This window comes from Perca fluviatilis, chromosome 6, assembly GCF_010015445.1.
Source record: "Perca fluviatilis chromosome 6, GENO_Pfluv_1.0, whole genome shotgun sequence".
NCBI lineage: Eukaryota > Metazoa > Chordata > Actinopteri > Perciformes > Percidae > Perca > Perca fluviatilis.
The window spans coordinates 38,355,603-38,370,474 of NC_053117.1; the positions used below are offsets into that span (position 1 = coordinate 38,355,603).

Below are 14,872 nucleotides of genomic sequence, written 5' to 3' on the forward strand. Positions count from 1 at the left end.
CGTTGCTGAGACCTGCAGGCAGAGTTCAAAAAAGTACTCCCCATGGATCCAAACATCCAGGGGTCTTTCCTGTTCAACAACAGCCTGAACCAGTTCCCCTCGGAGCTCAAGGCCCCGGTGTGCCAGTACTCGGTGGCCAACTCTTTCTACAAGCTCAACCCGGGCCTGAACAGCCAGCTGCAAGCAGCGGGGACGCCGCACGGCATCAGCGACATCCTGAGCCGCTCCATGATGGGCATGGGCTCGGCGGGCACCACCACGCTGCTGTCCGGATACTCCACCGTGGGAGGGTTCAGCCCCTCCGTCACGGGCACGTCCATGTACTATAATAACCGGGACTACAGCTCGTCTCTGGGCGGGTTCTCCAAGCCCGGCGCCGAGTGCCCGATGAAGGGTCGCAGCGTGAGCTGCTGGGCGGAGAGCGGCTGCGACTGGAGAGCCGGGAGGCAGCAGTGCAGCAACAGTGAGTCTTTAAAACATCCGCAGCACGGACTCAACGTCCAGCGAGTCGACACGTTACAACTTCCCCTCGACGAGACGGGTTACCTCACAGCGACGCCAGCGTTTTACATTCAATCCGATCGGAAAAGATACAGATACGCTGGGGCTGCACGAATGTGCCGTACCGTTGTTGAATATCGCGATAACGATGTATAACTTGCGATAAATAAAACAGATATTTAAGTGTTCCCAGTTCTGCTGCTTTCGGTATTCGGCTAAAATGCAACAAATTGCTTGTTGAGTTTAAAACAAATAATAAGGAAATAATGTATTCTTTTATTGAACAAATTCAACATTGAATTGAACATAAAAGGCACCACTAAAAAGAAAAAGAATGACATTTACATTTTAAAGAGCAGCTTTCTGCTGAATTTTTCTTATAACTGACACAAAAAAATCTCAGAGTGTCTTTCGCGAAATGTTTATTGCGCCGGTTGGTATCGGTGACCTTAAAGTGACTCAACACGCAGCAAGTCGACACGTTACAACGTCCCTCAACAAGCTGGTTACCCTAGAGTAGGGCTGCACAATTAATCAAAATGGTATCGAAATCCCAATATAGACTAGTGCAAGAGGGGGGCGCAACATTTGTTAAAGGCAACATATGTCCTGGCCTTCAAACCCTATCCTACACACTACAGAAACACCTTTGTTTGGTCCAGATCCACACATTAATCACACTATAATCATTTACATTGTTTGACTTTTAATTTGTCAGTGAAAATTAGAATAATGACACAAACATGATCATTCCCTCCAATATCGTGAATCCTATCGCAATCGCAATATCAGTCAAAATAATCACAATTACATATTATTTTCCTCATGTCGTGCTGCCGTACCTTACAGTGTTTTCAGATTCAATCTGATGAGAAAAGATAGAGAAATGAGTGCTGCACGACATGAGGAAAATACACGGTAACCCTTTCGTTGTCTTCTATTCGACCGTGCATCGTCCGCCCGGTCAAAACTGAAAATTCAACACTTTTTCTGATGTTTTTTTTTACACTTTTGGCGTTTTATTCAATGTTTTTTTGGCGCTTTTTTGACGTTTAATGCTTCTTTTCACTACCATGTATAAACACCACCAACACCAACTCATAACTAGTTTTACACTTATTACTTATTTTTGGAATTCATGGTCAATAAAAAATCTCATTTATAGGAAATTATACCTAATTCTTGAGTTAAAAAAAGCTGAAATTATGAATTATTTAGACTAATATTAAAGAAGGGTCGACGTTCACTCGGGAGACGGTCTCAAAATATATCAGCTTTTTTTTCCCAAATGCTAAAAAATTTAACAAAACACCCAAAATTCAATGAAAGTAGAGATCCGATCTTATGTTGTAGCTACTTGCGAGATGCGATGTATGGAATCAGCTGTGTTATTTTTTGGGGAATCCAAATTAGGTAGTTAAAGAGAAACCCTTATTTCTGATATAGACATTTAGACAACGGGTCAAATCTGACCCGAAGACAACACAAGGGTTAACAATGAACATTGCGACATTAATGACATAACTTGCGATAAATAAAACAAATATTTACGCATTCTCAGCTCTGATACCGTCAGTATTCTTCTAAAATACAACAAACTGCTTGTTGAATTGAAAAGAAATGAAAGGAAATCATATTCCAACATTATTTTAGCGAACAAATTCAACATTGAAGTGAACATTAAAGGCACCAATTTAAAAAAGAGTGACATGTGGCCGGGTTGGTTCAGTGGGTAGAGCAGGCGCACATATACTGAGAGTTTTATACCTCGACGCAGAGGTACAGTGTTCGAATCTGACCTGTGACGATTTCCTGCATGTCTTCCTTCTCTCTTTCTCACCTAGCTGTCCTGTCAAAAACTGAAGACAGAAGAGACTTAGTCTTCTCTTTATTGATCCTTTTAGGATGAGTCCCGCAAGGAAATTAGATTTCCAGCAGCAGATTTCAGCAGCTTACAAAACACGTAGAAAATAAAGAAGGTTAAAAAATACAGTATAGAAAATACAGTATAAGAATAACAATAACAATAAACGTTTAGCTAAATATAGGAAGGCAAGGCAGCTTTATTTATATAGCACATTTCAGCAACAGGGCAATTCAAAGTGCTTTACATAAAACATGGAAGAGCATTCAGAAAACAATTAAAAACAATTTAAAAACATTCAAAGTCAAGAATAAAATTTACAGTGCAGTATAAGAATAAAAAAAATAAAAAAATAAAAACTGAGAGAAACATAAAAGACAAGAATAAAATTTACAGTGCAGTATAAGCAATGTTAGGTAGGCAGTGCTATGCACTGTTAGGCACTGTTCTAGGTACTATTAAGCCCTGTTAGGCAATATTAGGTACTGTTAGCTAAAACATTAAAACAGTTAAACTTTTAAAAGCAGATAAAATAGGTTATTTAAAGAAAGGCAAGATCAAAAACATAGGTCTTCAGCCTTGATTTAAGTAAAAAAAAAAGTAAATAAACAGTAAAAAAAAAAGAAACTAAAGATAAATAAAGATAAATATATATAAATATATATATATATATATATATATGTATATATATATTTATATATATAGGACTGTGTATGGCAGGGGTGGCGAACCTGTGGCTCTTAAGCCGTATGCGGCTCTGTGCCTGCTCCTTTGAGGCTCTTACTGTGTGGCTGGGGGCTGTATTATTGGTGGATTTTTATTTACTTTTTGAAACATTTCAGATAAGTAAAAAAAAAAAAAAAAAGCATTTGAATGCATCTGCCAATACATTTGCCATTTATTTTAAAATAAAAAATAATGCAGCAGAGTTTTTTTATTGACAGATTCTGTAACCTGAGGAAAAAACAGCGGCCACAGATCACCTTCCTCATTATTAACAGTTTCACTGCTGAATCAGATTGTCTGAAAGCCCCTCTAGTGACAAATGAGTGAAAGAGTGGCCACAACCGAGTACAACCAGACCTAAAAAGGATTGTGGGTAACAAAAGACTGTCAGGTTTCCCACTGAGTTAATCTAAGTAAGAAACACCCCTGGTGTATGGCATTGTGTTATTATGAAAAGCCCAAAAAATAATCTTAAAAAAAAGAATGAGAGTTGCATTTTAAAGTGAAGCTATCTACTGATATTTTTCTGTTAACTAACTCTCAGAGCGTCTCTCGGTGCGTGTCTCTCGCGATGTGTCACCAGATGATATAGATTACCGTACCGTGACACCAGAGAAAAGACAGAGAAACACACACCAACGTTAAAACTTACTGGACCAAAAACCTTTAATTTGTATTGTTCTAAAACACTCAATAATGCTTAGATTATATCAGATAGTATGTGTTATTCATAACAGCCACCAGCCCAGCTAACGTTACTGAAGGTTAATCTAAAGCCACCAGCCCAGCTAACGTTACTGAAGGTTAATATAAAGCTACCAGCCCAGCTAACGTTACTGAAGGTTAATCTAAAGCCACCAGCCCAGCTAACGTTACTGAAGGTTAATCTAAAGCCACCAGCCCAGCTAACGTTACTGAAGGTTAATATAAAGCTACCGGCCCAGCTAAGGTTACTGAAGGTTAATATAAAGCCACCAGCCCAGCTAACGTTACTGAAGGTTAATCTAAAGCCACCAGCCCAGCTAACGTTACTGAAGGTTAATCTAAAGCCACCAGCCCAGCTAACGTTACTGAAGGTTAATATAAAGCTACCGGCCCAGCTAACGTTACTGAAGGTTAATCTAAAGCCACCAGCCCAGCTAACGTTACTGAAGGTTAATATAAAGCCACCAGCCCAGCTAACGTTACTGAAGGTTAATATAAAGCTACCAGCCCAGCTAACGTTACTGAAGGTTAATATAAAGCCACCAGCCCAGCTAACGTTACTGAAGGTTAATATAAAGCCACCAGCCCAGCTAACGTTACAGAAGGTTAATATAAAGCCACCAGCCCAGCTAACGTTACTGAAGGTTAATATAAAGCCACCAGCCCAGCTAACGTTACTGAAGGTTAATATAAAGCCACCACCCCCACCCCAGCCCCCCCCCCCCCCCAGTTAAAAAACACCCCCCCCCCCACTAAATAAAAAAACCAGCCCAGCTAACGTTACTGAAGGTTAATATAAAGCCACCAGCCCAGCTAACGTTACTGAAGGTTAATAAGCAATACGCCCCAGCTAAAAAACACCGCGTTAAAAACTGCCTAAGGTTAATATAAAATACCACACCGTAGGGTTATATAAAGAAACAAGCACAAACCGTAATAAAAAAAAAAAAAAAAAAAACAATAAAGCTGTTCATCTCAAAGGCAAAACTTGCAAACAAAATATTTGTGTAACTCTAAGCTATACTTAAGAAGTTTAGTTTGAACTCAATGGCACAAAAATGACTCCATAGAACCAGCCAATAAATGAACACGCAACGCATTCATGAGGGAGATATTTTATTTACAAAAGTGAAATATGCCGTAATGATGTAGGTAATCTGAAGGTAATACTGGCCTGATAAAGAACTCCACTGATTAATGCTTTGATTTTACAAGATATTATTCGATATGTTAGTCATATTATTTCTAAAAAAAACACGAACTCACGGGGGTCGATGAGTACGAGCGGCATTTCAAATGTCCGATCAAGAAATGTCACTTTGGGAGAATATGTGGACAATTCTGCTCATTCAATTGTTTTAAAATGAATGTTTATATTAACCCTTGTGTTGTCTCCCCGACAACCATGAAAAAAACACTTCTGATGTCCCTATCTCAATATTTTTATTTGTCTTTTCATTTTCCCTTTCTTTTATGTTCACTTTTGTTCCTTTCTTCTTTCTCATTTTTCGTCCTTTTTCTTTTTCTTCTTTTTTTTCTGACCTTTTTTATACGTTTTTGTCACTTTTTCTGACTTTATGTCACTTTTTCTAACGTTTTTGTCACTTTTTCTTACGTTTCTGTCACTTTATTGTCACTTTTTTAATGTTTGGGTGCTTTTTCCGACATTTGAGGCTTTTTTTTTTTCCATCTTTGTTGTTGCTTTTCCCAACGTTTTGCATTTTTTCTTTTCTGTTTTTTTACATTTCCGGCGCTGATTTCGACGTCCCATACTTTCTTTTATAATTATTTTTTAAACGTGTCAAATTTGACCCGAAGACAACACGAGGGTTAAACGTCTACAATATTCACACAATTCAGACGAAGAGATTCTGACGAGGGGATGAAGATGAGTCAGAGGCACGTTGTCTCATAATCAAACTGTATTTCAGCTAAATGTGATTCTTCTGTAAGGATCTGAAACACTAAATCCCAGTGAAATGTATTTTTCTTGAGTATTTTGTTCTCCTTTGATATATTTTTCCAGGTAGCGGTCCTCTGACGGACATGTCAGGCAGGAAGAAACACACCCGACCGACGTTCAGCGGACATCAGATATTCGCTCTGGAGAAAACCTTCGAACAGACCAAGTACCTGGCCGGGCCGGAGCGAGCCAGGCTGGCTTATTCTCTGGGCATGACCGAATCTCAAGTCAAGGTACACACATCACACTAAAGCTGGTTTAACCCTCGTCTGGCTTCTTCCCCGTCCACCAACAAGCAACTTTGTGCTTTTCTGGGTCAAAATGTAAAAAGAAATCCAACGTTTTGGTCGTTTTTTCAACATTTTTGTCACTTTTTTCGAAGTTTCTGTCAATATTTTCTTGCGTTTCTTTGACTTATTTTTAAGCTTTTCCAAAAACAAGTGTCACTTTTTCCGTTTTTGTCACTTTTTCCGACGTTTTTGTCACTTTTTCCGACATTTTTGTCACTTTTTCCGACTTATTTGTCACTTTTTCCGACATTTTTTTTCATTTTTTCCAACGTTTGTCACTTTTCCCGATGTTTTTTGTCACTTTTTCTGACTTTTTTTTGTCACTTTTTCAGAGTGTGCAGAAAGAAAAACAAGTTGAAACTCCTAATCTGTGCTATCACACACACACACACACACAGACACACACACACACACACACACACACACACACACACACACACACACACAGACAGCTAAAATACAGCATAAATACAATACAACAGACCATAATTACAGTACAGAAATTATAAAAATGTATGTTTAAAGTGCTTGTTGTGCTGTCTGATAGCCTGAGGTATAAAAGAGAGGCATACTTTTTCCAGCCCTTTAAGTCACTCTATCAATCCTGGCCTTCTCAGTTATCCCAGCCTTCCCAACCCACCACGCAGTAGCTCCAAACACTACATATCACTGACACAAAAAACATTCTCACCACCTCAGTATTCACCTTAAAAGACTGCAATTCCTCGTACAATATACACGTGGACTTAATCTTTCCATCGATAAGTCAACATGATGGAAAGATTAAGTCCACGTGTAGTAGTAAACGGTCATGTATATTACTCTTCCATTAATTTGCCACCATTTCTTAGCACACAATGTGTGTTCTGTCCAGTGAACTGGGACTATAATTTGAGAGGAATTGTATAATTATAAAAACCTATAATAATTGTACAATCCTCACACACACACACACACACACACACATAACAACACACACACACACACACACATACAAACCACACACACACACACACACACACACACACACACACACATAGTTACACACACAGATGCATGTAGCGATCAACCAAAGTAACACAGTATACAGTGTAGGATTCAGATCATGTAGTAAACTAATGTAATTAACTAAAGCTGTAACAGATGAATAGCGGAGTAACTAAAGTAACTAGTAACTAAAGCTGTAACAGATGATGTGGAGACTAAAGAATGCAAACTAGTAACAAAACCGGAACAGATGAATGTAGTGGAGTAACTAAAGTAACTAGTAACTAAAGCTGTAACAGATGAATGTAGTGGAGTAACTAAAGTAACTAGTAACTAAAGCTGTAACAGATGAATGTAGGAGTAACTAAAGTAACTAGTAAACTAAAAGCTGGAACAGATGAATGTAGCGGAGTAACTAAAGTAACTAGTAACTAAAGCTGTAACAGATGAATGTAGTGGAGTAACTAAAGTATCTAGTAACTGTAGCGGAGTAACTAAAGAACTAGTAACTAAAGCTGTAACAGATGAATGTAGTGGAGTAACTAAAGTAACTAGTAACTAAAGCTGTAACAGATGAATGTAGCGGAGTAACTAAAGTAACTAGTAACTAAAGCTGGAACAGATGAATGTAGCGAGTATGCGAAGAGCTGTAACGTGAATATAGCGAAGTAACTAATAACTACTAAGCTGGAACAGATGAATGTGCGGAGTAACTAAAGTAACTAGTAACTAAAGCTGGAACAATGAATGTAATAGATAACTAAAGTCAGTAACTAAAGCTGGAACAGATGAATGTAGCGGAGTAACTAAAGTAACTAGTAACTAAAGCTGGAACAGATGAATGTACAGGTAACTAAAGTAACTAGTAACTAAAGCGGAACAGATGAATGTAATTAGAGTAACTAAAGTAACTAGTAAACTGGAACAGATGAATGTAAGCGAATAACTAAAGTAACTAGTAACTAAAGCTGGAACAGATGAATGTACTGGAGTAACTAAAGTAACTAGTAACTAAAGCTGTAACAGATGTATGGCGGAGTAACTAAAGTAACTAGTAACTAAAGCTGGAACAGATGAATGTAGCGGAGTAACTAAAGTAACTAGTAACTAAAGCTGGAACAGATGAATGTACGGGAATAACTAAAGTAACTAGTAACTAAAGCTGGAACAGATGAATGTAGCGGAGTAACTAAAGTAACTAGTAACTAAAGCTGGAACAGATGAATGTAGAAGAGTAACTAAAGTAACTAGTAACTAAAGCTGGAACAGATGAATGTAGCGGAGTAACTAAAGTAACTAGTAACTAAAGCTGGAACAGATAATGTATGGATAACTAAAGTAACTAGTAACTAAAGCTGGAACAGATGAATGTAGCGGAGTAACTAAAGTAACTAGTAACTAAAGCTGGAACAGATGAATGTAGCGGAGTAACTAAAGTAACTAGTAACTAAAGCTGGAACAGATGAATGTAGAGGAGTAACTAAAGTAACTAGTAACTAAAGCTGTAACAGATGAATGTAGTGGAGTAACTAAAGTAACTAGTAACTAAAGCTGGAACAGATGAATGTAGCGGAGTAACTAAAGTAACTAGTAACTAAAGCTGGAACAGATGAATGTAGAGGAGTAACTAAAGTAACTAGTAACTAAAGCTGGAACAGATGAATGTAGCAGGAGTAACTAAAGTAACTAGTAACTAAAGCTGGAACAGATGAATGTAGCGGAATTAACTAAAGTAACTAGTAACTAAAGCTGGAACAGATGAATGTAGAGGAGTAACTAAAGTAACTAGTAACTAAAGCTGGAACAGATGAATGTAGCGAAGTAACTAAAGTAACTAGTAACTAAAGCTGTAACAGATGAATGTAGCGGAGTAACTAAAGTAACTAGTAACTAAAGCTGTAACAGATGAATGTAGCGGAGTAACTAAAGTAACTAGTAACTAAAGCTGTAACAGATGAATGTAGCGGAGTAACTAAAGTAACTAGTAACTAAAGCTGTAACAGATGAATGTGCGGAGTAACTAAAGTAACTAGTAACTAAAGCTGTAACAGATGAATGTAGCGGATTAACTAAAGTAACTAGTAACTAAAGCTGTAACAGATGAATGTAGAGGGTAACTAAAGTAACTAGTAACTAAAGCTGTAACAGATGAATGTACTGGAGTAACTAAAGTAACTAGTAACTAAAGCTGTAACAGATTAATGTAGCGGAGTAACTAAAGTAACTAGTAACTAAAGCTGTAACAGATGAATGTAGCGGAGTAACTAAAGTAACTAGTAACTAAAGCTGGAACAGATGAATGTAGCGGAGTAACTAAAGTAACTAGTAACTAAAGCTGGAACAGATGAATGTAGCGGAGTAACTAAAGTAACTAGTAACTAAAGCTGTAACGGATGAATGTAGCGGAGTAACTAAAGTAACTAGTAACTAAAGCTGGAACAGATGAATGTAGCGGAGTAACTAAAGTAACTAGTAACTAAAGCTGGAACAGATGAATGTAGTGGAGTAACTAAAGTAACTAGTAACTAAAGCTGGAACAGATTAATGTAGCGGAGTAACTAAAGTAACTAGTAACTAAAGCTGGAACGGATGAAGGTAGCGGAGTAACTAAAGTAACTAGTAACTAAAGTTGTAATGGATGAATGTAGCGGAGTAACTAAAGTAACTAGTAACTAAAGCTGTAACAGATGAATGTAGTGGAGTAACTAAAGTAACTAGTAACTAAAGCTGGAACAGATGAATGTAGCGGAGTAACTAAAGTAACTAGTAACTAAAGCTGTAACAGATGAATGTAGTGGAGTAAAAAGTCCAATATTTCCCTCTGAAATGTAGCGGAGTAGAAGTAGAAAGTGGCATGAAAAGAAAAGACTCAAGTTAAAGTACAAGTAGCTCAACATTTGGACTTAAGTAGCCTACAGTAGGCTACGTTAGTAAATGTACTTGGTTAAATCCCCCCCCGTTGTGTGTTCAGGTGTGGTTTCAGAACCGACGCACCAAGTGGCGGAAGAAGAGCGCCTCCGAGCCGAGCTCCACGCAGGCCAGCCTCGCGGGCCCGGGCGGCGACGCTTCGGACCACGAGGTGGAGGACGAGGAGTACAACAAGCCTCTGGACCCCGACTCCGACGACGATAAGATCCGGCTGCTGCTACGCAAACACCGCAGGGCTTTCTCCGTGCTGCGCCTCGGGCCACACAACGTCTGACAGAACTTGCTGCAAATCACACACGCGCACGCACACACGCACATACACACACGCAAAAACATACACAGAAAAACACGCACACACACACGAATACATACGCGCACGCACGCACACACATACACACACACACACACGGACACACAAAACATACAAACACGCACAAACACACGAATACATACACACACACCAAAACATACACAAAAAAAACACGCGCACACACACACACACACACACACACACAACAAACATACACAGAAAAACAGAATCACACACACACAAACATACATAAAAAAAACATGCGAGCGTGCGCCCACACACACACAAAACATACACAGAAAAACACACGCACACACACACACACAAAAACATAGCCTACACAGAAAAACAGGCACACACACACACAAAACACAAAACGCGCGCGCACACACACACACACAAAAACATACACAGAAAAACACGCGCACACACACACACAAAAACATACACAGAAAAACACGCACACACACACGAATACATACACACACAGAAAAACACGCACACACACACGAATACATACACACACAGAAAAACACGCGCGCGCGCACACACACACACACACACACACAAACACAGAAAAACGCACACACACGCGCACACACACACACAATACATACACTCACACAGGCACACACGCGCGTGCTCCTCAGCAGACCTGCATGCTGTAATGAAAGTCATTTTGAATACAAAGTTTAAGCACGTTCAGAAGAGGTCATGAGCTCAACAGTGACGGCTCTGGTTCCGGAAGTGATTTTCCTCATTCAAATATCTCCAATGACGTTGTAGAAAATGTTTACCGGTATGTTTACCGGCATGTTTTACCGGTATATGGAGATGTTTACCGGTATATAGAGATGTTTACCGGTATATGGAGATGTTTACCGGTATATGGAGATGTTTACCGGTATATAGAGATGTTTACCGGTATATAGAGATGTTTACCGGTATATGGAGATGTTTACCGGTATATAGAGATGTTTACCGGTATATAGAGATGTTTACCGGTATATAGAGATGTTTACCGGTACATAGAGATGTTTAACGGTATATAGAGATGTATAAGCCGGGAACAATAGCCAAACAGCTACGAGATGAATCGTGACCATAAAACATATTTATTCGGCGCAAAAGAACATTTTGAAAACAGCAAAAAAAAGAAAAGAAAAGAGAACAAGACTGTGTTTGTACAGAAACTTCAGTGGTAGCAGCTAGCTATAGCCGTTTCGCGGTTCGCAATACATTTCCATGGTAACAGCGAGTCCCACCAATCAGAGACGTCGCTGTTAACACTAATGCTGCGTTCCAGACACAGTTTTTAGCCCGTAACTTACGACTTCAAGTCACGACTCACGAGTTGGTAGCGTTCCAGGCAAAGTCACCACAAACCCTTCTAGCTAGCGTTAGCTAGCGGCTACCTAACGTTGACGTTAGCTATCTAGGTTACTTTACGTTGCCTATTTATGTCTATTTATTTCTATTTATCACTGTTAATCATAGTTACGGGTTTGACTGTCGTTCCAGGGCGCTTTCACAGGGAGAAGGTTGTGAAAACACGAGTTACGGGTTGCCTGGAACGCAGCATTAGGATTGTGGGTAGTGTAGTATTTCTCTTTCTCTTCGTCTTTTCTTAAAACAAGGTTGATTTCATACAGACTTCTGGCTCTTCACAGAAGCATAAACCTTCGTTTCGAATTCCCGTAGCTCGTGGTCAGTCTGGCTCGTATGGTTTGGACATTATGGCTGATAATCAAAATCATTACGGAGAAAATTAATGGTGGAACCACACTGTTGAGCTGGTGGCAAAAGAGCATCATAGGGTTCAGTAGCAGCTGTAAAAAATGAAGCTAAAAGACGTTTACTTTTATAGGTTACATCTCTGGCCTGTTTAATGTTACACTGGTGTAATATACGCAACATTTTGTAAAAACACAAGAAAATGTCACATAAAAAATACTGCATGATGCTATTAATACGAATAAATAAATAAAAAGAGGGTACCTTGAAGTTATTCATGTGTTCTCTTTTTGAAGTTGTTTGTGATTATTTTGTGTTTATGTTTTTAAAATGAAACCATGAAAGTGCCGTAAGCCTTGTTGTGAAATAGCTTAACCCTTACGTGTTGTCTTCCCGGGTCAGAATTGACCCGGTCTGTTTTGCCTGTTTTTATAAAGCATAGTAGTATACTATATGTGTACAGTACAGGCCAAAAGTTTGGACACACTTTCTCATTCAATGCATTTCCTTTTTATTTTCATGACTATTTACTATTTACAAAAAAGTGTGAAATAACTGAAAACATGTCTTATATTTTAGATTCTTCAAAGTAGCCACCCTTTGCTTTTTTTGATAACTCTGCAAACCCTTGGTGTTCTCTCAATGAGCTTCATGAGGTAGTCACCTGAAATGGTTTTACCTTCACAGGTGTGCTTTGTCAGTGTTAATTAGTGGAATTATTTCCCTTATTAATAAAAAAGCAAAGGGTGGCTACTTTGAAGAATCTAAAAATAAAATAACATGTTTTCAGTTATTTCACACTTTTTTGTTAAGTACATAATTCCATATGTGTTCATTCATAGTTTTGATGCCTTCAGTGAGAATCTACAATGTAAATAGTCATGAAAATAAAAAGGAAACACATTGAATGAGAAAGTGTGTCCAAACTTTTGGCCTGTAATGTATATATGTGTATATATGTATACATTTTCCAATTCTGTGTTACATCTTCTAAGCCATATTCATTCCAACTTTTCACCGCTAGTTTTACACTTATGTTTGGAATTCATGGTCAATAAACCTCAATCAAAATTTATAAAAGTAATTGTGTGCACATCCCACCTTCTGGCAGGTGCAGGACAAATTAAAGTACAATAAACGAAAAAAATGCAATGTCCGCAACACTGCTTTAAACTCTCATATTTAATATAGAGGCAACGTTTCGAAACGTTGCCTCTATATTAAATATGGGAGTTTAAAGCAGTGTTGCGGACATTACATTTTTTTTGTCAATTAACCTCATTCATATTAAAATATGCCTAATTTTGAGTTAAAAAAACCCAGAAATTATGAATTACTTTAACTAATAATTAAGATCAGAGGAACGTATGTTGATGCATAATTACAGCCTGTTTCGTGTATGGAACCATCTATGTTATTTTTGGGCAATTTGGTTGAAAGAAACACATATTTTTGATACAGATCTTTGAAAACGAGGACCACACAAGGGTTAAATGACCCAACACACAATAAAGGTAAAAGCAAACGGTTGACAGTCTGTTATGTCCCTAAGTTGTCTATAGGAGAGGAGGACTTACAATTAAATAACCCCAGGGAGGGGAACAAGGGACGGGCCGAAGCAGTTTGAGGATACATCAAATACTTTATTGTCAAATAAGCGAAGATGAATATTTATCAGAAAAAAGTAAACTAAAGAGATGCAGTAAGATATTCAACAAGGTAACAACTAAGACTTGGTCGCTGTAGAAGAAAATCAATCAAAACCTCAGAAAATACTTAAAGTAAAAGATAATTTTATAATTTTATAACAACTATTTTTGGGGTCAGCCCTATGTTCCCACAGCCCTATGTTCCCACATTTCTAAGATCTTTCTTCAAATTAGGCCCTATTTTCCCACAATTCTAAGATTGTTCTTAAAATTAGGCCCTATGTTCCCACATTTCTAAGATGTTTCTTCAAATTAGGATATATGTTCCCACATTTCTAAGATTGTTCTTAAAATTATGATACATGTTCCCACATTTCTAAGATGTTTCTTCAAATTAGGATATATGTTCCCACATTTCTAAGATTGTTCTTAAAATTATGATACATGTTCCCACATTTCTAAGATTTTTCTTCAAATTATGATACATGTTCCCACATTTCTAAGATTTTTCTTCAAATTAGGCCCTATGTTCCCACATTTCTAAGATTGTTCTTCAAATTAGGCCCTATGTTCCCACATTTCTAAGATGTTTCTTCAAATTAGGATATATGTTCCCACATTTCTAAGATTTTTCTTCAAATTAGGCCCTATGTTCCCACATTTCTAAGATGTTTCTTCAAATTAGGCCCTATGTTCCCACATTTCTAAGATGTTTCTTCAAATTAGGATATATGTTCCCACATTTCTAAGATTGTTCTTCAAATTAGGCCCTATGTTCCCACATTTCTAAGATGTTTCTTCAAATTAGGATATATGTTCCCACATTTCTAAGATTGTTCTTAAAATTATGATACATGTTCCCACATTTCTAAGATGTTTCTTCAAATTAGGATATATGTTCCCACATTTCTAAGATTTTTCTTCAAATTATGATACATGTTCCCACATTTCTAAGATTTTTCTTCAAATTAGGCCCTATGTTCCCACATTTCTAAGATGTTTCTTCAAATTAGGATATATGTTCCCACATTTCTAAGATTTTTCTTCAAATTAGGCCCTATGTTCCCACATTTCTAAGATGTTTCTTCAAATTAGGATATATGTTCCCACATTTCTAAGATTGTTCTTAAAATTAGGCCCTATGTTCCCACATTTCTAAGATTTTTCTTCAAATTATGATACATGTTCCCACATTTCTAAGAGTTTTCTTCAAAT

General features: G+C 37.8%; 1 protein-coding gene across 1 annotated transcript; it reads left to right on the forward strand.

Annotated features, from left to right (window-relative positions):
• On the forward strand, positions 1-10,301 carry nkx6.3 (NK6 homeobox 3). Its single transcript, XM_039804098.1, has 3 exons — positions 1-463; positions 5,823-5,992; positions 10,008-10,301. Exons 1-3 carry the CDS (start codon positions 43-45, stop codon positions 10,236-10,238), a joined length of 822 nt encoding a protein of 273 aa, XP_039660032.1. The 5' UTR covers positions 1-42; the 3' UTR covers positions 10,239-10,301.
• The last annotated feature ends 4,571 nt before the right edge of the window (positions 10,302-14,872 follow it).